The sequence below is a fragment of the Epinephelus lanceolatus genome, chromosome 12 (genome assembly GCF_041903045.1).
Source record: "Epinephelus lanceolatus isolate andai-2023 chromosome 12, ASM4190304v1, whole genome shotgun sequence".
In the NCBI taxonomy this organism is placed as follows: Eukaryota; Metazoa; Chordata; class Actinopteri; order Perciformes; family Serranidae; genus Epinephelus; species Epinephelus lanceolatus.
This window is the reverse complement of record NC_135745.1, coordinates 40247386-40269621: the sequence shown is the minus strand read 5'-3', so window position 1 is coordinate 40269621 and position 22236 is coordinate 40247386. Positions and strand designations below refer to the sequence as shown.

The window sequence follows — 22236 nt, the reverse complement described above, 5'->3', positions numbered from 1 at the left end:
GCCTAATTATGCTTAAGACCTTTAGAGCTGTTTGGATGAGTTCTAATAACATGTTGTGGGATGTAAGTCATCATTGGAAAAAGTGATGTGTTAAATGATATAAAGGAGCTCCCTGACTCTGCAAATACATCATATAAAGCAATCACGTTTCAGAGCCTCAAAGTTGCATCAGTGTTTTTATATTTCTCCCTTCCTCTCCCTTGACTGAAGAAATGCATGGATTCTATCCCATCCATCACCTCCACCCCTCCCCTCACTCTCCAAACACTGAAGCGGCTAACGGTTCATTCTAGCCCAGTCTCTCCTGTGGCACAGTGGTGGGCACAAACTTGTGCAGCTGACTTTGTGCTGCATATCCACATAACGCAGATTGTGCAGTTTTTCTGTCTCACAAAGTCTTTTGTTGTTGTTTTTCTTGCAGTGAGAAAAGTGGAGATGAAACAGTCGGACGGATACCGCAGCGCGTAAAAGTTGTGGATGGTTACTTTTGCTCATAAACACTTAAAGGACTATTTTATCTCCAAAAGTTGCGGTATAAAACAAGAGCAGGTGAAATTCTTCCCTCTGCAAAAATATCGCCCACAAGCAGGCTGGAAGACCATCCGCTCCGGAGAACACAGCGAATCCGCAGAGCGCAGATGATCGCAACTGGTGTTTGTGGTGTCGCGCTGATGCTGGTGTTGGTGGTTCTTATCCCGGTCGTGGTGAACACCGCCGGGACTCCTGCCCGCTACGAGATGCTCGGGTCCTGTCAAATGGTGTGCGATTCCCACGGGACCGCAGCCACGGCCACCGCAAAGGCAACCAACCCGATCAAAGACAACCGCCTGGTTCAGTCGCTTCCGACGTTCATCCAGGGTCCTCAAGGAGAGCCGGGACGCGTCGGGAGGATGGGTCCCAGGGGTCCGGTTGGCGAGCCCGGACCACCTGGACCTGCTGGTCCGCCGGGAGAGAGAGGGGTACCGGGCCCCCCGGGTCCACCCGGAGCAAACGGGCCCAACGGTGCCATCAGCGCTGCCACTTACAACACCATCCCAAAGATTGCGTTTTATGCAGGACTGAAGAAGCAGCACGAGGGATATGAAGTGTTGAAATTTGACGACGTGGTGACAAATCTGGGCAATCACTACGACCCCTCCACAGGGAAATTCACCTGCTCAATACCGGGGATTTACTTCTTTGTTTACCATGTGCTGATGCGAGGAGGAGATGGAACCAGCATGTGGGCTGACCTCTGTAAAAACAACCAGGTAGGATGCCTCATGGTTCAATTGTGTGACGATCTTTTGATCTGTTTTAGCTTTCTTTAGTATTTATTTATGATGCACAGTGTAAACATAGTCGATTGAACAGTTTTGTACTTTACGCACAAGTTTTACGCGCGGTTGCACCTCAACAGAGACTCCAAGAATATTATATATATGTAAAGATATTTCCCGGACATTTAAAAACTAAAAATTAAAAAGGAGCTGTCCGCGGTCCTGATTTCAAAATAAAGGCACGCTTTATCAGAAGCAATGTCCATTTTTGCTTTCCAGGTGAGAGCCAGTGCCATCGCCCAAGACGCCGACCAGAACTACGACTACGCCAGTAACAGTGTTGTCCTGCACCTCGAGCCCGGGGACGAGATTTACATCAAGCTGGACGGCGGGAAGGCGCACGGGGGCAACAACAACAAGTACAGCACCTTCTCCGGCTTCATGTTGTACGCTGATTGAAACACGGCAAAGATCCGCTGGGGGGGGGGGGGGGGGGGGGAGAGATCTGCTCTGCATATAGCTTGCTTCACTGCTCATGCTCGATTCAGTGTCAGTTGGATTATTAGAGGCAGAGCTCACCATTTCCATTTTGCAAAAGAATCCAAAAAGATGTGGAGGACGTCATGCTGAAAAAAAGATAAGAGCTGTACTGAAGAGCTTCACAGTGTAATTACAGAATCATGATTTTTAAAGTGTACAGCGTTGAGTTGTGCGCCCGTCAGACTGTTTAGTGTCGCTATTGCGCCCTTAATTAACTGTTTAGCTTCACAAATTAAGTTCGCTGATATGTCAGACATACTGTACATGCTGCTGTGGTAACATACTGAGTGAGTGTAGACTGAAAGTTCAATGTATTGACCTTTGGCACTGAATTATAGATGCTGAAATTATACTCACATAATCACCACTCTGTTCACAGTGTTGTTAGTCCACATGTGTGCTTTATTTTCAAAAAATATTTGACAGTTGTTGGATTTTAAGTCAAAATGTTAACAGCCGTAGTGATGCATGCTTAGAAAAAAAATGACATTTCAACTCTGTGCAGCATAAAAACTCTTTAAAGAATCTGTAAAGGGCCATTCTGATGTTCATACTGAAGCACTGTCTCAAATATTATCATTGTAACTCATTTCTCCTTGTCTCAGTACGACAGCTGGTCGGGGCAACAGGGTGGTCTGGTGGTTTAGTCACCGTCACAAAACTGGACAGTCACACTGACAGAAATGTTTCCTCGGCGTGCATCGATCTGCCTGACTGTCAAGACTGTCTGCTAATGTGTAAAATATCATGTAAAAATTAAAATCCTCTGGCTCACTTTGTAATCCTCTCCGAAGATTAATCAAAGTTGCAGAGTTTTTCACAGCGCACACTCACTTGTGGCGATCACGCCATTGATCATGTGGTGAAGTCACCCTGTGAGGCCACCTGTTCCCAGATGAGAGGAGAACATGTCCTTCATCCAGTCAGCCTCCCATAGACACCCAGACACCCACTGAGGGGCAACAGGACAACTCATCTAACACAGCCGCGCTGTGTCGAGAGCAGAGCGGCATACTGATTACTAACATGCTCATTATTTTCATTCCATAAAACATGTTTGCAGAAACCATCACCAACAAATACAAAGACAGCAACAACGTTGACACTGACAAATCCATTAGCACCATAACTGTGAGCACCGCTGTAGACAGCACCTCCAGACGAAGGGAAATATTTGTTTTGGATTGTGTTTCTGCAGGCAAGGAAAAGCTATTTTTTTTTGTGACATAAATGGGACCAAAACAAGACTGCAAATGAGAGGCACTGTGATCCTGCGAGGCTCTTTCCTATTATTTGCTTACAAAGTGAATAATGTAGAAGCACAAATATAAAATCAACTTTTAATTAATAAGGGCCTCTGTGAACAGTCTTTCAGCTGGATGAAACAGCAGCCTGTAATTATTTTCCATTGGAAAGACAAAGCTACAGAACATTTTGCTACACTGAAAAATTAAGAACATTGACATTAAAGACAAACTGATACACAAACACTGAGCTCTTTGGTTTAAGCGCCCAAAAGCACTTTCAGAAATGAGTTTGGACTGCGATTATTGAAAAGATATGACAGTATTTATTGTGGAGTGTTAGGCCACCTCAGGATGAAATAATGGCTGCATCACGACACCTCCCTTTGGTCCCTCTCTTTGCTTTATTTGAAGGTCAGCCAGTGTTTCGGGTTGTCGATGAGGATCTTATCCACCTGGTGCTGCGAAATGCCCCTCGTCAGCATCTTCGGCACAATGTTCCTCAGGATGTGAGAGTAGCCGTGGCCGCCGTACTTGGTGAGACGGTTCTTGGTGTGGATGTCGTGCGCGACCAGCAGCTTGTCCTCGTAGCCCTCCTTCACGAGGAACGCCAAGCTGAGCGTGAACAAAGAAACCGTGAGAAACGAGGGGCCTTAAACACAACACAGTTTACTTCTGTTAAGAATATTTGCCAATATGCCCTAATGTGTTGTTAAACCAGGTTTTTTTGTATGTGCAGACAAACATGTGGCCGGTCATTCATCACCCGTCCTGTTGACACACACTCCTCCCTCCGCTGCAGTGGGAGATTAGTGTCTCACAGTTTGTGTGAAAACACTGTAGGACGCGCTCTTCTCTCCACATGGAGTAAAACCCAAAAGCAGCTTTTGGCTCTGAACGCCTGACGTGACACCTCAAACATTATCATTAATGAATATATTAAGGGATTTTCTCAAGCTAATTTAAAATGGATCTGATCTTAAATTTGGACACTGAGTTCATATTAAACTGTCAGGTCTGGAGAAATCAGCGCGGTCACACTTGTGTTCACTCATGGCATGTCTATTCAAAAAAATGGTACTGCAAAGACAAGTTTAACAGCGTCACTCACGCCTTCACTCTCTGGCAGTCACTGGGCATGTCAATGTCCTGGTTATACGGGTAGTTCAGCATCTCCGTTCCAAACAGATCATACTCCAGGTAGCTCCCCAGCTTTGCAAACTCCAGCAGTTCACCCTCATCAAATATGGTCCTGCAGGAAGAGACGAGAAAGTTACTGAAATGAAGGTGATACATCAGTGATACTCTTTTTTTTGTACTTTGAATGTAAATAATTATAATTAACTGGTGACTCTGAATTGTGCGTAGGTGTGAATGTGAGTGTGAATGGTTGTCTATCTTTATGTGTCAGCCCTGTGATAGTGTGGCGACCTGTCCAGGGTGAACCCTGCCTCTCACCCAGTGTCAGTCGCCCCCCCTCCGACCCCTAACAGGATAAGTGGTTATGAAAAATGAATGAATGTATGTAAATAAGATGCCAGAGTGCTTAAAAAGCAAAAAAATAGAGCTTGTCTATTATAAAAAGAGTCAGGGGAGGATCCCACAGAGAGAGAAACATCTCTGCGTACAGCAAACATCGAAAGGCTGACAACAGGCAATTTATTTATTACATATACTGATAAATATTATCATTGTTTGTTTATGAACTGTCCCCTGGCCTCCTGTCATTTTGCAAAAGTGGCCCGTGGGCAAGGACCTTCGAGTATCTCGGCGATACATGCTGCATTTCAAAAGAGAAAGTTCACACTGTCTCCCTGCCTGTTTTTTAAAAAGTTGAATTTCATTTTTATGAAGAATTAAAATTCAGTGCAATTCCTGTAACTTGCCTATAGACTAAAAAAGTATCAGCGACCAGCACAGCAGTGACTAAAATAATTTGTTGAATCGGAAAAGCAGATCTAAAAAATACTGTGGACTTATGTTCACTGATATCACAAGGCAAAATCTGTTTTTTAATTCTCTTACTGAAAGTATATCATAAACTTTCATGCTACTTTATCGTACTTAAATATGCGACCCATAAATCAGCTACAGATTAAGGTGACTGCTGCACGAGTTTCTTGCTGCACGAGGATGCTGATCGTTTCTGTTTACTGCGAACAAGACTCCTTTGCTACAAGCTCAGCTCAGAAAATGTTTCCAGTGATGGAAAGTGACGAGACAAATGAGGGGGAGGAGCAAATCTGCTGGATTTCCTCTTGAAAAAAACACAAACAAACAAAAAGTTTAAGAGTGTTTGCGCTTTAAAAATTGCCTTTGTGTTATTGGCTTGTGTCTCATTTTCACAGCTTTTGATAATCTGAAATCACACTCAATATCAAGATTTAAAGTGACTTTTGCCAACTCTAGAAAAATACTTTAACATTAACACATCACATCATAATAACTATTAAACATTGCTATGCTTAAGGTCAACGAACACATGACTGTATGAGGATAAAATGAGGAAACTATTCAGCCTGTATCTGCGTGTGCGTTTCACACTGCGTGCCATCAGGTCGGAAATCCAAGGTTATCTGCTGGATCGACTTTTGACACCAAAGAGGAAGATGAATGTTTTTCTCTCAGTGCTGACAGAGCTGCAGATATTCACGTGGGACCTGATGACATCAATTAATTATTTAATGGGAAACATAAATGTCAGGGAGGGGCTATGGGACAGGAAGTAGTGAGGCTTATTGGATTACCAAATAAAAAGTTCTAACAGCCTGATCAACTAACTGTTACCAGAGACTTCCCACCTGTCCAGGTGTGACATGACAGTTTTGCTGATGTCACCGCCAGCCTCCTGAAGAATCCGGACGACTTCAGCCGGAGCGGCAGGATTCCTGCCGGGATGGATGATGACGGGGCAGCCGAGCTGGGCCTGGGCGTGAGCTGTGGCCCTGAGCACCTTTGTCTCGCTCTCTGTGATGGGCCAGCCGGTGCCAATCTCTCCGATCACGCCACAGCGGATGTCTGTGCCATCGGCGCCATGAACCACCTCGCTGACAATGATGTCTGTGAGCTGATGGGCAGATAATGAGGACGCTTTATGAGTAGTCACTGACATATTAGAGCATTAAAATGACTCTTTCATAACTTCTTAGTTTTATATCTTTAAGAGGCTTGATGCACATGAACAGAGCACATCAAGTTCGGGTGATAATGTCTAAATATCCATGACGATTACATGCACATTATCAGTGCGTCACTACTCCAGGGCTAAACAGAGCAGCCAGAGACCCGTTCAAATCGATCACAAGATACGATAGAAATCACAAACACAGAATGTGCTGAAAGAATGGGTGATGTAACTTCATGCAGGACGTTCTTGGTATCTTATGACGGAGACATTCAGTGCGAGCGGTGCACTGTAATATAGTTCAAACTGGCTCAAACCTTCTGACACAAATGTTCAGATTTGGGGCAAAATGGTTGCTACACTCAGCCTGGTCCTCACCTTCTCCACACTCATTCTCTTGGTGGCCTCAGTGTGCGTGCAGTCCACGTAGAACCCTGCTCCTGCGATGACGTGGACCCCGGTGTCCTTGGCCAGCTGCTTGAGAGTGGGCAGGTCCCTTTGGATGCCCGTGGTGGTGTTCTCCACTATCGTGCCCCCGCCGGCCTTCCTGTAGGCCAGCAGCTCGTCCCGCACGGCGGCCGTCTCCTGCTGCAGCAGCAGGTTCTCGTGGCAGCTGTAGGGGTACTGTCGCAGCCAGTGCATGTGCTGCATCTGGAACGGGTTCTCCGCCACCGCCTCATCACCCGCAGGAGGGGGAAAGTAGCAGCACTCAAAGCTCATGGTCAGGTGCTCGTGGGTCATGGTGCGGCCCAGCTGGTCCGGATCCACAAGACCCAGGACGGTCTGGACCTTCCCACTCAAGTTTGACATGACTGGTGATCAGGGTTTCCAACAACCTGGAGGGACACATTTAATTTATTTATCAGATCCAGTACACATCTGGCATCAATGGGCCTCCTGCAGAAAAACAACACAGTTCCTTATTTTTGTTCAGATCCATGATTAGTTCTCAGTACCCACAGATTTGTGGGGTTCACCAGTGTTTTCTTATTTTAGCTCTTTTCAAGTTGAGAACATTTTATGAGTGGTTTAAAACATCTCATTTTTACTCATCACATATTGTTTGTCCAACACAAGGAAACACAAATATATTTACTCAAGTACTGCACTTTAGTACAAATGTGCAGTACTTTACTTAAGTATTTTGATCTCATGCCACTGTCTGCTTCTGCGCCACTACTCCTCAGAGGGAAATACTGTCATTTTCACTCCACTGCACTATGCACGGCAAGATTTTTGCACGTAAACCATATGGAAATATGCAGGTGCAGCTGAAACAATAAGTCAATTGATTAAAAAAATAATCAGAAACTATATTAATAGCTGTATGAGTCAGTACATTGCTGCTTTTCCTTTTAATTAGTTAAATCATTGTGATTTATTAAGTTGATTTAACATTTTCTTCATTGTGTACTTTTACCTTTAATAATTAAATACATCTTCCTACTTGTGCTTGCATATATTTACTACTAACATTTTCAATGCAGGACTTTTACTAGTAACCATATATATATATATATATATATATATATATATATATATTTATATTTATATTTATTTATTTATTTATATGTGTAGATAGGTGGGTATCCGTGCACAGCCGGTAGGGTCAGGTGCTGGTAGGTGGCAGGAATATGTATATAACAATAATAGTAATACACCTCCGCACACTTCATGTAAACTTTACTCTAGATCTTTATTTGTGAACAACGCATTTTGCGTGTAGTGTCATCAGGTTCACACATATATTTATATATATGTGTGTGTGTGTTTTTTTTATACTTAAAGGTCATATGTACAGCTGTTTCATCAAAAAAATAATTACAGTAGAGAAATAATTGTTTTAGAAATTCTGACGGGTCCAAAATATGTCAGTATTTTGATTTGGTTACGTTGGTTACGAGGGGGAGCTCAGGGTTGCCAGATTGTGATAGCTGCAGAGGTATGGCATCGTCCCAGCGCTATCCGTCGCAAATTCTAGCCGACCAATGGAGAAGCAAAACCAGAATCAACATTGGTTCAGCTTTTGATTGTTGGTGTCAGCTGAAGGCAGAAACAGGGCTAAAAAGCCACGCAGAGGTTGCTGCTTTCATTCTGGACAGTTAAGCTAATGTTGCTAACTAACGCAGCAGGGTTGTAAAAAGATATATCTGCTGAATTTATCTAATATCTAGTAAAGCCGAACTAGTAATGACACTGCAAAAAAAAGTAAGGATGATGGTTAATTTTAGATATTTTAGCAAGCAGTCTAGAAAAAGTGTTTTTGGGACTCCGGTTGTAGAGCATTAGTGATAAGTAGAGCTAAAAATGCTTTACGGAGATGGTTACAGTGTGTTACAGGGCGCACAAGAGAGGATTCATGATTTATTATTATTATTTTCTAATTACTATACCACAAAAGACTCTTCACTTGACATCGCTGTCTCCAGTGTCTGTTGTTTACGAACCTGGCAACCTGTAGAACTGAAGACTGGAGCGAGAGCAGGCGAGCAAGAGTGCGACACCTACTGACCAGGAAGTATGAATCCTATATTTATCACCTTGAAATGTAAGTGCAGGGCGTGAGTGCTTCCTTCACCACTGCTGCTGACATTTACAGCTCCAACCATGTTTTACTCAATTGCTGGGTTTTTATATATTCTGTAACACCAGTGCTGATGCTGCAGAAAATCATGTTTGCTTAGTTTAGTTTATTTAAGAAGGGACAGTGCAAACTATTAAATACACACAGTATAAAAAAGCCAGAGGGTTATTTTTCATCTGTGGCCCCTCCCTTGTTACACAAGGCTACCTAAAATACAACAAAACACAAACAAACAAACAAACAAAGAAAAGATTTTAGCATGATTTTTTTAGTCACAAGAATGAATTGATCATCACATGTGTGCCTTCAATTTTAAAAGCACTGGAAGCAGTGACATATTTCCAACACTAGCAGGAAATATTAGCAGCTGCAGAAAAGAGTTTTGTGCTTACATGTGTGTGTGTGTGTGTGTTAATCATAAGTGTCTCTGATATGAAGTGAGGTTACATTCCACTCTCTTGAACCTCTCAGATCAGGCTGACTCCCTAAAATCACTTTTCCTCGTTGGAATATTACAGTCTCCTCTGATGGAGCCTGGTGACACACTTACTGTCTGTTCTTCTACTGATGGAAGCTGCAAGTGGTTATAAAAGTTATTTGAAGTGTTTAATAGAATCTATTTCACTTCTGCAGAGGTTATCCAGGTGTGCCAGGGTCTTTGCACACGGCACATCTGCCCTAGTGTTGCGTTTAAGGGGCGTTACCTATACTAGTAGATGACCAAGAGCAGATTCGGAACATTTGGTGCATCTTGACTTTTCTTAACAGAGGAGAAAGCATGAGATAAATTTAGAGCTGCAGCACGAGGCCCACTGTCACAGACCAGACATGAGAGTGTTTGCAGACTGAGCAATCATTGACCAGGCTGAACCAACGGTGCAGGACCATAGCGAGCTGTAGCAAAGCAAAGTGCAACACCCGACCCGTACTCAAACTAACCACAGGCTCTGTCTCTGAGCTGAGTTAACTTCGTCTCTTACTCGCTCGGTTTGCAAAATGCGAGTTATCGCTGCAACCTGGCAGCCGATAACTTACAGAGAGCAGCGTTTGCAGAAAAGGGCAAAGTGCAACTCGTTAAAAAAAAAACAACAAAAAAACACACCAGAAAACAGCGTGCAGTGACGTCACAGCTGCAGCACGAGGCGGAGGAAACTCAAACCTCATCAGCTTTGTAGAGTAAAATATATCCGGGCTACTCACAGACAGTTTGCTGACCTTGTTTCTGCTTGTAGCGCTCCTCTTGCAGCCCCAGCTGAACTCTGGACGCTCCGGATTAGCAGTGCAGTATGACGGGAAGTGTGAAGCATCGCGAGAGACCACGAGATTACAGTTCCTGCTAACAGCGGAAGCCTCCAGCCATAAACAATCATACATAGACTGCAGGCTGCACAACAATAACTCAGAGTTTATTGTTTAAATATATTTTCCAAGATTTTTTCAACGTGTTTTGTTAATTTATTAATTTATTAGTCTTTTTGGGCTTATTAGGCTTATAGTTATTTTATTATTAATTTTTGAACTTTATTTTCATATATACAGCTTATTTGGTTTTTAGTTTGCAGTTCATTACAAACAAAAATGTTTGGTCAGTGTTAAAGGGAAACTAAATAAAGAAAAATATGAAATATATAAGGCTGCCTTGAGTCACTGGCTCCGTTTAAGTCTCTCCTAAAAACACTTTCTGTCTATTTTATTGCTGTCGTACTGATTTTGATGACCTTTTATCATCTTGATTTTAACTTTGGCCTTATTTTATATTTTACTAGATGACATTTTATGGCACGTTATTTGTTTTATTGTTCTTGTGTTTTAATTGTGTTCACTTTTGAAGGGTGCTACATGAATAAAGTTTTCTCAAACACAATTCCCTATTTCTTATTTTGAGAGTCACTGTCTCCATGAACTTCACTTCTTGAATCATAATTTTCCATTTTGTTAAATCTAGGGGTTAGTTTTTTTCCACCATTTGTTTATCTGTTTCAGTTCTGTGATTCTCAGTATTCTTAATAGGTATTTTTCATCTTGACTAACAGCTGGAGGTTTTATCAAAAGTTTTTTTAAACGTCTTCCATCAACTTTCAACCAATATGTATTTAATACTTTACACAAGTAGAAAACATATGAATAGTTAGCATGATCTTCCCTACAGTTTCTCCAGCATTGAGAGCTTGTTGTTATTTTAATGCTAAATAAGTATAATTCACCATATGACATTTAAAAAAAGAAAAGAAAAAAGAACATAAATAAATAGCACACACACCCACAGACAGAGTTTTCGTCATTATATAGTAAGATTTAAACAACACAGTGTAAAAAGGACTAGGGGGATACAATACTACATAAAGATATAATGTAACAGCTGGTTGAATCAAAGAGCAGTTTTATGTAGTGTTCAACATCCTTTAGAAAAGCAACAATACGAGGTTTATTATTGCTAAACTTACATTTATGGATACTTTGCCAGACTCATTACCAAGTTAATTATAAAAAACATTGTCTTTTTTTTGTGGTACTAAAGGAAACCAAACACCAACAAGTCTTTAGAGATATGCTCCATGACAAATCTGCAAAGTCCTTCCAGAATTTCTTGGTGTGAGAACAAGGTGTAAAACGTAATGTTCATTACAGAAAGAGGAGTTTGTGTTAATGTCTTTAATGTATTTCTGCATGTAGTGATTGGCAGAGTAATATGTATAAATAATTTAAGGACACCTCCTTAACCTTACTCACAATCAGGGGTTTATGAGGAAGCATACAAACCTTCTTCCAGTATATTTAATTGGCAAACTGATATGCCACGACATATGGAACAAAGACAACATCTTGTCGAAACAGGGCACACATGGCTCTATTTTTATTCTTTGGGGTGCATTGCGAGAAACAGATTTTTCCTACTTACGAGTCAGCTGCACTGGGGACAGGTGCAGATCTGTGTGTAGGACTAATAACATTTCTAAGATGCATCACAGTGCCTGTTGGAACGGCATCAGATACAAATTGTGAGTTTATTTGTGGAGCACTTCTCTAGATCAAACATCACAAAGTGCGTTACAATTACGGACAAAGGGAAGACATAAAAAAAATGGTTTTGAGCTGCTTTTTACTAAATGTGTTCACAATTTGGGAGTCGCAGCTTTATCAACACAGTCTCCTTTAGCATGAGCTGATAATGAGACAACGGGCCCCGGGGCACAGACAAGACCCCAATGTTTTTCTGACATAGGAGCTGGACACACAGACTTTGTTTGTTTAACCTCTTTTTGTTGTTATTTGCATGTCTTGGTGCTTGTTATGCTCGTCTCTGTGGTGGCATGTGTCTCTGTGGTCACTTCGAGACTCTTTGTAGTAATTTGGTGTCATTTTGTGGTTTTCAACTTTTTGTGTCTCTTTGCAGCTGTTTCACATGTTTCTGTGGGTGTTTTTGTCTCTTTGTAGTTGTTTTATGTGTCCTTGTGGTCATTTTTGTCCTTACCTGGTCTGTACATGTCATTTGAGTGACATTTTGCAGGTGAAGGCCAACGGGGCCCGTGACACTGTGAGCTCCTGGGTTTGTTCCCGCTCAGGAATCCATCCATGTCCTTTAGTGGAGCAAGGAACAGCCAACATGCAGAGCTTTAAGAGTTATCAGGATCAACTTGACTTGTATTTTAAATATGTTATTAGGAGCCAGAATAAAGAAATCAAGATTAGAGTCATTTAAAAGCAACTGGTCCAAAGATCTCAACCTGGAATATCTCGCTAAAACATGTAAAGAGAAAGAAATTATCCACATCTTACCGAGACAAAATGGGCTTAATGGGGGATGAGGGTGCACCAGGGGCCCTTTTTGCTTCAAGGAGCCTCCCACAGGTTATTTTGACGATGGTAAAGCAAAATTAAGACACAAATAGAAGTTGTCACCGCATGCAGCGACCTCATCTTCCTCATCTCAGCAAGTAAAGACAAAGAGGATTTATCCAGTCTGAAACATGAACACTGAACATGTTTGTGTGTTCACTGCAACAGCAGAACAAGTGCTGCTGTGGAGACCATCTGCTGAGCGAGGAGCACAGAAACAGAGCGAGACACAGTCTGTCTCTCAAACCCTGCATCATCCTCACATGTTCCCCGAAGATGATATCATCCAGTTTTTTAAATGACAGCTGATCGCAATTAATATGTTACCCTGTTTGAAGCCTGGATCTGAAATTTGAGGTTTTTGGTATGTCATCCTTTATTGTGGGTTTATTGGTTGTAAGCAAATGCTTCATAAATAATAGTTAAATCATTTATTAATGGTTTATAGGCTAATTATAAGTCAAGAAGAGTTTTGGTGTTACCAGGTTGTGGCCTGTGACAAATGACCTTTCAACCTCCTGAAAATGGCTGCAGAGCATGAAAAACATACATTTTTAACATTTAATTAATATTTACAAAGTGTAGACTTGATAGATTGTTCTGACAACTCATATACTGTACACATTTACAGTTACTGATAACGTACTTTTACTGTAAAATGCCAGAAAGTCTTGATGGGCCTTTACTAATGACTTTCTGATGAAAACTCTGTCTGTGTGTCTGTTCCACGTTTTTCTCCTCACTGACTTGGTCAATCCATGTGAAATTTGGCACAGTGGTAGAGGGTCATGGGAGGATGCCAATGGAGCAATATTACATCAATTGGCCAAAGGGGGGCGCTATAGCAGCCGATTGAAATGTCAAACTTTGAATGGGCATATCTCATGCCCCGTATGTCGTAGAGACATGAAACTTTGCGCAGAGATGCCTCTCCTCATGAGGAACACATTTGCCTCAAGAACCCATAACTTCCGCTTATATAGATTTTCCACCATTTTGAATGTTTTGAAAAACACTTCAAATGGATCTCTTCCTAGGAAGTTTGAGCGATCTGCATGAAACTGGGTGAACATAATCTAGGGACCAATATCTAAAGTTCCCTCTTGGCAAAAGTTGGAAAACTTACTAAAACTGAGCTTCTATAAGGCAATGAATATTGTGGAGGGCGTGGCTCATCACATAAAGGTGTATAACATCTCAAGGGTTTCACCCATCACCACGCAACTTTGTAGGCATATGACCACACATAATCTGAGGGGACCCCTCCATTACTGACCCCATCAAACAAAATGGGGGCGCTAGAGAGCTCATTTCTTATTTAGGCCTAACCGCCATATGGATTTTTACTAAACTTGGTAGATATGTAGAACAGGACGCCTCAAGGTGACTGGAGAAATTTAACTCTAATTGGCAACTGGGTGGCGCTATAACAACAGAAAAATGCTTCAAAATGGCTAAAATGCGACCGATCGCTGTGGCTCCCCCTGTGGACCAATGTTGGTGTTGTTTTCTTCTAATTTTTGGTATGACTAAGTCATGGTATGGTATGCTGCTGCAACAAGGGCTAGCTGCACCTTTCCCATGTGAACTACCAGTGCGCCCCACTTTGAAGTCAATACAACATATAAACACTTTAACTATCTGCCTTTCAACGTGCTACCTCAACTACTAATGTACAGTTTTAGCCCACTAACTATCCCACTATTGGCAATGGTGCTACTGTACTTTCAATAAAGCAATCGTACTATCAAATTCACAAACACTCTGTCTGAATACATTGCTCTTCTTAATGGGTTCAGTTGACTATTTAATCTGCAATTTCCTATGACCTGTATCCCAAACACACACCATGTGAAACTATATGTGGGCAACTGTGCACTCAATGGGTATGGACTATTAAAGACTGATTTTTAAAGAAAAACTTCACAACACTGGGCCTCAAGACAGGATTAAACAACAGATAAAACACAGATGGTGAAGTTATGTGAAATATAACTGGTGACCTGAAAGTAAAGCACCTCTAGTATGTTAAAAACAACTTTAGCAACACCACAGATAATAAGCTGTGAGACAAAATCAATACTGTCAGCCATTGTGACTGCATCAGACAAGGCAACAGGGAGCCTAAATGAATGTACCAAGTCGAAAAAAATAATTAAACAAAGTTTGTCTTTTTTATGGTAAATGAGTTTTGGGGGTGTTGTAACTCATAAGCCCAGAGTACCATCCCACTGCAGGGCTCCTCATTAGTGACAAGAGAAGATTGTCACCCTCATTCATCTGTATGGCGGACAGGTTTCAGACGGACACGACCACAGGGAGCTTCTCAAGGAGAGGGATGACTAAAAGCCACCTCTCCCATGTGGACGGACCTTCTGAGACAAAGCTCAGACATTAACACGACTTTGATGCATGGTCTGTACACTTTGGAATCTTGTTATCATTCATGGTCAGGTTTGGAAGTGTATAAAAAGCACGACCTAAAAACTGAAACTGAACTCACTTTAAACACTGTAATTGTTTTGCCTCTCTCTGCATTGATATATTTCAACATTCTTCTGCATTATACATTTTTATCAAGTACATACTTTATCAGAACACACTGTTCACAACCTGAAGAGAAAGAGTCTGAATATCACTGTGGCTGCCAGAGGCCTGTCAGGATTTGAAGGTTCGGCCGAGTGTTGTGGTCTGGTGCCCTCTGCAGACAGAGGTGAGGCACATATTTTGCAGTTTGATGAGGCAGTAAAACATCAGATATCTCAAATAGTGGAGGAAGTATTCAGAGTAAAGGTAAGTAAAAGTACTAATGCCACACTGAAAATACTCTATTACAAAGGGAAGAGGAATTAGAAATGTACGTTAATGAGGTCTGATCAGGAAAATGTACCTAAACTATTAAAAGTACAAGTACTCCATATACAAAGGTGGCCCTTGAGAGTGTTAAACTATCATATATTAAATCAGAAGATTAATATTAGTCATGCATTTATATGAAGGCAGGATTTTACGGTTGTGGTAATCAGAGGTGGAGCTCATTTTCTACATATTTTGTACAGGAGTGCAACTAATAGTTATTTTCATTATAGATTAATCGTTTGATTCATCAGTTGATTGTTTAGTTTGTAAAAAAAAATTCTGAAAATAGTGAGAGATGCCATCACAGTTAACCAGAGCCCAAAGTGACACCTTTACATTGATTTATTTATTTTTGTCAAATCAAGCAGTGGCGCCACCTAGGGGGGGACCAGGGGGAGGCCATGGCCACACGGATAAAATCACTGCCACCTCCTCTTCTCCCTCATGTTGCATGTGTATAATGTGATTGCACAAACTTTTGAAAGGGATTGTTGTGGAGCTCAAAATGTTAACTGTGCTGTATTTGTCTTTTCACATCAGACAATTGATCAAATTTATAATAGCAGTGATGAGTGCTGACTCTTCAAGAGGGTGTGTCGTGGGTTTTCTCAGGGTTTTCTGGCTTCCTCCCACAGTCCAAAGACTTTAATTGCCCGTAGGTGTGAATGCGTGTGTGAACATGAATGTGTCTGTGTGTCAGCCCTGTGACAGTCTGGTGACCTGTCCAGGGTTTAACCCACCTCACGCCCAGTGTCAGCTGAGATAGGCTCTCCCAATATTACAGATAATGGATGAATGAATAATGAATGAGTTAATCAGAAGGAATAGCAGGAATAGCATTTTCTGTCATTTCTGCTGTACCTGCATATTTTTCTCTTTTGTGTCAAACTCTTAATTTGTTAAGAAAATCAATAAATTCCTTTGGTTTTATTCTGCTTCTCCTAACTTCCATTTTTCTTTACTTTTATTTTGTCATGTTAGTTATGTTAGTTTGCCTGCTTTCTATTATTGTGTTAGTGCATAACATTATGTATCATTACATTTTATACACCCTTTATTTCCTTAATCACATGTACCTGTATATAGGCAGAAAGCACTTTAAAATTGTAAGTTTACTGTAAGTAAGTATAAGTAAACTTAATTTATAAATCACTTTTCAACCCTAAGGTGTTCTACAGTCAGACAATAAAAAGTACACAGAAGGCAAACACTCATTTCAGGACAGAGTGCTTATGAAACAGGTGAGTTTGGGTCAACTTGTATTTTTTAAATGTGCCATATAAATAAAACTGATTTGACATTAAAAAGTAGTATTTGTCCCTGAAATGTGAAGACAGTAAGAAACATGCACACACAGCACCGCTCTCGCCTGAAGGGGCACTGGGGTGCTTTCAGTCAGTGTGACTGACATGAATCACAATAAAAGTCAGCGGTTGACTGTGGTGGCGTTCTGCTGGTTGTTTCTGGTCTTTTATCTAATGTGGTTAGGCTGTCCACAGCCTCAAACATTGTGAATGAAAGGGCATGTTTGTTTCAAGAAATCACAGCCAGATAATGAATTATGAGGACAATGAAACCGTGATGAATTGCAAACCTCGCCCTTAATGGTGTTGAAACGGAGGCGCTCAGACAAGAAAATGTGATTTCACTATACTTCCTCCTGATGCTTCACTCCCTGTGAACTGTGTGACAATAAACCACAGTAAAAGAAACAACAGATAATAGAATAGCCACAATAACGTGCAAGCAAGCAATTTAAAGTTGATAAAAAATAAGCTTCATAAGCTTTTGATTTAAGAGAAGCTCAGACAAATGACCACACTTCATGTCCAAACATCAGGCTTACATGTGATTGTTGACCATCTCATTTCAAAACCATGATCATTAATGTGGTTCTATGATGGCCTCCAATTTTTAGGAAAACATCCAGTCAGATTTTGGAGCTTGGCTGCAAGGAATTCAGCCACTGATGGTGAGTGACGACGCCCTGCTCATCAGTCTGCTCTCCACTTCATCAGAAGTATTAAATGTGGTCGAGGTCACAGTTCTGTGGGTCAAGTTATTCAACGGCAAACCTTTCTGGATTTCTTCATGGACCTTACTCACTGTACAAGCCAGGGCCCAGCCCAAAATGTTGCCACAAAGTTGGAAACACACTTTTGTCCAAAATATCAGTGCATGTGGTATTATTAAGGTTTCTGGAGCCAAGGCCCTTAACCCAAAAACTATGACAAAGGGCCCCAGCACACAAAAACAATTTTGTACATATAGTATCTTATAATGACGAAAACTCTGTGTGTGTTCCACGTTTTTCTCCTCACTGACTTGGTCAATCCATGTGAAATTTGGCACAGTGGTAGAGGGTCATGGGAGGATGCCAATGAAGCAATATTACATCAATTGGCCAAAGGGAGGCGCTATAGCAACCGATTGAAATGTCAAACTTTGAATGGGCATATCTCATGCTCCGTATGTCGTAGAGACATGAAACTTTGCACAGAGATGCCTCTCCTCATGAGGAACACATTTGCCTCAAGAACCCATAACTTCCACTTATATAGATTTGACGCCATTTTGAATTTTTTGAAAAAACACTTCAAATGGATCTCTTCCTAGGAAGTTTGAGCGATCTGCATGAAACTGGGTGAACATAATCTAGGGACCAATATCTAAAGTTCCCTCTTGGCAAAAGTTGGAAAACTTACTAAAACTGAGCTTCTATAAGGCAATGAATATTGCGGAGGGCGTGGCTCATCACATAAAGGTGTATAACATCTCAAGGGTTTCACCCATCATCACGCAACTTTGTAGGCATATGACCACGCATAATCTGAGGGGACGCCTCCATTATTGACCCCATCAAACAAAATGGGGGCGCTAGAGAGCTCATTTCTTATCTAGGCCTAACCGCCATATGGATTTTTACTAAACTTGGTAGATATGTAGAACAGGATGCCTCAAGGTGACTGGAGAAATTTAACTCTAATTGGCAACTGGGTGGCGCTATAACAACAGAAAAATGCTTCAAAATGGCTAAAATGTGACCGATCGCTGTGGCTCCCCCTGTGGACCAATGTTGTTGTGTCTTTCTAATGTTTGGTATGACTAAGTCATGGTATGGTATGCTGCTGCAACAAGGGCTAGCTGCACCTTTCCCATGTGAACTACCAGTGCGCCCCACTTTTAAGTCAATACAACATATAAACACTTTAACTATCTGCCTTTCAACGTGCTACCTCAACTACTAATGTACAGTTTTAGCCCACTAACTCTCCCACTATTGGCAATGGTACTACTGTACTTTCAATAAAGCAATCGTACTATCAAATTCACAAACACTCTGTCTGAATACATTGCTCTTCTTAATGGGTTCAGTTGACTATTTAATCTGCAGTTTCCTATGACCTGTATCCCAAACACACACCATGTGAAACTGTACGTGGGCAACTGTGCACTCAATGGGTATGGACTAGTTTCTTCTAAACTTTCATTTGAGAAAGGACTGAGGATTGCTCTTTTCTTTGATCTGTAACAGTCCAAACAACATTATATATACACATTTAAGTCTGTGCTTTGTTGTCTTCAAATATAAAGATTAAAAGCTCTGCAATACAAATGTTGCCAGAAATTAATGCATAAATCAAGACATGAATTGCTTTTAAAGTAATGAATAAAATGTCAGTAAAAAGTCATTAGTTGCTGTTAATCACTGACAAATGTGATGATAAACACAAGTTGGAAAACAGACGTAAGTAGGATCTTGTATTAGTGTTAAGATATTTTTCATATGTGTGAATTAAGAGTCTATTGTTTAAGTCATTATATTAAACCAAAGTGACCAAAATTAACTGGTTCTAGCTTCACAGATATAAATAACTGCAGGTGTATTCTTTTCCCATAGTATACTGAATACACTATTTGGGTTTTTGACAGTTTTATCAACAAAAAAAGCCAATTAAAGCCGATTTTCTTGACTTTTCTTTTCTTTATTTAAACTATTTCATGACATTTCATTAAGCAGGCAATCAATCAGATTCATCAAGAAATCAATCACAAGATCAGTCGATAACGAAAATAATTATTAGTTGCAATCCTATAAAAACAAACTTAAAATGCCCTATTATTATTATTCAGGTCAGAATAAAGATATGAAAAAAATAATGTAATTGTTATTATTTTGAGTTGTAATGTGTTGACATTAAACATTTAAAAGATCAGAAAGATTAAAAAATTTAAAGGAACAAATTCCAAAATAAAAACTTTTTTCCCCCTGTATTTTATTGGTTTGTCCTAAATTCCCCATGACCTCTGCTGAAGTCAGGAAGTTGAATCAAACTTTGCTGGTGTGAAAGATGCCATGCCGTCTGTGTGGAGTGTCATGCAAATCGCTTTGCCACGGGTCCACATGACAAGCCAAGGGACTGCAAGTTGTTTGTCTTCATGCAGAGTTCTATATAAACTCTAACTGCAGAGACATCCACACAGTCCTGTGAGAACTCTGGAACAAGACGCTAACTTCAGTCATGGCTGTGAGGACTCTGGTCGTGGCCTGCGCTCTCTTTTTGGGAACGTGCGTGGTGATAAATGGCGGACCGACTGAAACGACACACGCCTACTGCAAGATTGTCTGGTAAGAGTTCAGCTTTTAGTGGTGGTGGTTAAATTGTTCCTTTAGCTCATTGATCGTGCAGTGTGAATAGCAGGAGATATACAGTAAGATATAACAAATAAATATAGACAGTGATGTATTTGACTTCTGTTCCCAGGTTGCTCGGATTGTCATGTGATCGAGTTAACATGGCCATCGTGACTCAGATTAAAGCCATGGGCTCATACAAGGTAACAACATGGAGATATTTTGCTTCACATGGATGTGTTTTGGTGACTGTCATGTAAATGTAAAGTTTCTACAAGGATACTGATTTCCAAAACGCTCTTTCTGTGGCTCTAATGCAGCTCGGCTCGGTGACACCGTCATTAGTTCAGGCCAACCACACCTCTGCAGTCGGCCAGATTGAGAGTGTTAACTTCACCATGATCCCCACAGCTATGAGCATGGGCTGCCACGTAGAAGTGAGTCACATACTTTTGCATCTTAATTACCATCAGTTAAGTTATATTCATTTACAGGAAATACAAATCAATGTGATCTATAGATGTCTCTTTAACGTAAAGCCCATTATAAAGTGTCATGAGCATGTTTTTGGTTGCTGTTCAGGGTACATCTGTGTCCGCATTCTGGTTCAGCCTGTTTGACAACGGCACCAACTACTGTAACCTCCGCAACGTAATACAAGGTAGGTGATGTAAACGCACTCATATTAGTGTTGACTTTATTTTGAAATTCATAGACCTTCATTTTAGTCAAATGTCTGCAGTACTCTCATTCCAACATGTCTGGGAGATTTTCTAATCAGAGTCAGAATCAAGTCCGGAAATCTGTAAACTGGGAGCCATCTCTGTCTGTTGATTGTTAATTGTTTTCTTTCTGTTTCCTGTCTGTACAGGAAGTGGACTCACCAAAGCTCCAGGCTTTGTGGAGTTCACCAACGAGTGGCTCTGCCTTGGCGTTGGACTCTCTGCCTGCAAATCATAGTGACGTGTGTTTTGTCGTGGTGGAAATTTCTCTCTCATCATTCTGATAAAGAAAATGGAATTTCTAAATGAAAACTACACTTAAATAAATGCCATTACTCCTGTTTTTAAATGATCACTTTGTTTGGGTTATAAAAAAATAACGTGGAGTTGCTCTGAATGTAATTACATCTGTCTTCACACATGGAAATAAACAATGAAAGAATGAATGAATAAAAACATAGTGGTGAATATTTGGTATCTGAGACATGTTCCTCAAGGAAGTGATTCATACTGGTTGCTGTGATTTAAGTTTAAAGCATGTTGTCACTTAAACTATAAAGCATGCAGACAGGAAACATTTTGACTGAATGTTGGACACTGTTATTCTGGTCGCCAACATCTCTGAGCCTGGAATTTCATGAACGTCACAGACACAAATGGCGCAAGAGACTAAAAATGTGTGAGGAAATATGTGATCAGAACTCTGCATACAGCTATCAGACTGGCACCAACAAAAGTGAGGACTCAAAAACACAAGGTCTTTAATAAAGGTGGGCGACCAGGAAAACAGCCCAAAAATAACCACGAAGATATCTGATCAAAACTAGAGAACGCTGGGACCAAACTGTGGTTTGGAGACAAACTGGCACAGACAAAGGGCAGCAGGTGGACTAAATACACAAGGGAGGAGGGGTGATGAGGGACAGGTGAGACCAATCAGGGTGGGGCAGGTAATCACACAGGAGGGAAACACACAGGGGCAGGAAGTGAAGTACCTGAAATGAGAAATGTCATTGTATAAGTTTAATAACCACCAGTAATTCTGTTGATCCACATATATGATTTGACTGTTGAGTCTGTTGTGCTCATTTCTTTCCTTGGACTGTAAAGTGATTATTCACACATGCGCATGATACATAACAATCTGCTGTTGTCACGCTATCCACAAGACTCTTGAACACTAAAACAATTAGTCATGCTCCATTTTCATTCTTTTCCTTCTGAAAAGACTTCCTGTCGTCCTCAGGCCTCATTTAGCCCGCGGGCCGCCTAGTGCTGTAGATGATGAGGTGAGTTTACTAATAGGTAGATGGGTAGGTTACCAGGGAAAAAGAGGTGGGTATACCCTGCATACCTGTGTATACCCTCCACTATGGGGCTGCCCAGAATCTGGAGAACATCTTTATTAGGTTTGCAGGTGTATTAAAAAAG

The 22236-nt window shown here is 41.0% G+C and overlaps 3 protein-coding genes across 5 annotated transcripts; 2 read left to right on the top strand and 1 right to left on the bottom strand.

Annotated features, from left to right (window-relative positions):
- The first annotated feature begins 272 nt into the window (after positions 1–272).
- c1ql3b (complement component 1, q subcomponent-like 3b) lies at positions 273–2579 on the top strand. Its single transcript, XM_033651251.2, has 2 exons — positions 273–1250; positions 1539–2579. Exons 1-2 carry the CDS (start codon positions 639–641, stop codon positions 1716–1718), a joined length of 792 nt encoding a protein of 263 aa, XP_033507142.1. The 5' UTR covers positions 273–638; the 3' UTR covers positions 1719–2579.
- On the bottom strand, positions 1753–10105 carry pter (phosphotriesterase related). Of its 3 annotated transcripts, none has more exons than XM_033649514.2 (5): positions 9952–10105; positions 6546–7003; positions 5845–6110; positions 4155–4295; positions 1753–3658 (listed from the first exon to the last, which is right to left on the bottom strand). In XM_033649514.2, the coding sequence occupies exons 2-5, from the start codon at positions 6975–6977 to the stop codon at positions 3448–3450; spliced, it is 1050 nt and encodes a 349-aa protein (XP_033505405.1). In that variant the 5' UTR covers positions 6978–7003; positions 9952–10105; the 3' UTR covers positions 1753–3447. The 3 variants fall into 3 exon arrangements, with proteins under 3 accessions (XP_033505405.1, XP_033505406.1, XP_033505407.1); XM_033649515.2 differs by having other exon boundaries at positions 9967–10103; XM_033649516.2 differs by having other exon boundaries at positions 9854–9967.
- Positions 10106–19899: 9794 nt separating this feature from the next.
- Positions 19900–21263, top strand: LOC144465013 (uncharacterized). Its single transcript, XM_078172835.1, has 5 exons — positions 19900–20077; positions 20214–20286; positions 20404–20520; positions 20666–20744; positions 20955–21263. Exons 1-5 carry the CDS (start codon positions 19971–19973, stop codon positions 21041–21043), a joined length of 465 nt encoding a protein of 154 aa, XP_078028961.1. The 5' UTR covers positions 19900–19970; the 3' UTR covers positions 21044–21263.
- The last annotated feature ends 973 nt before the right edge of the window (positions 21264–22236 follow it).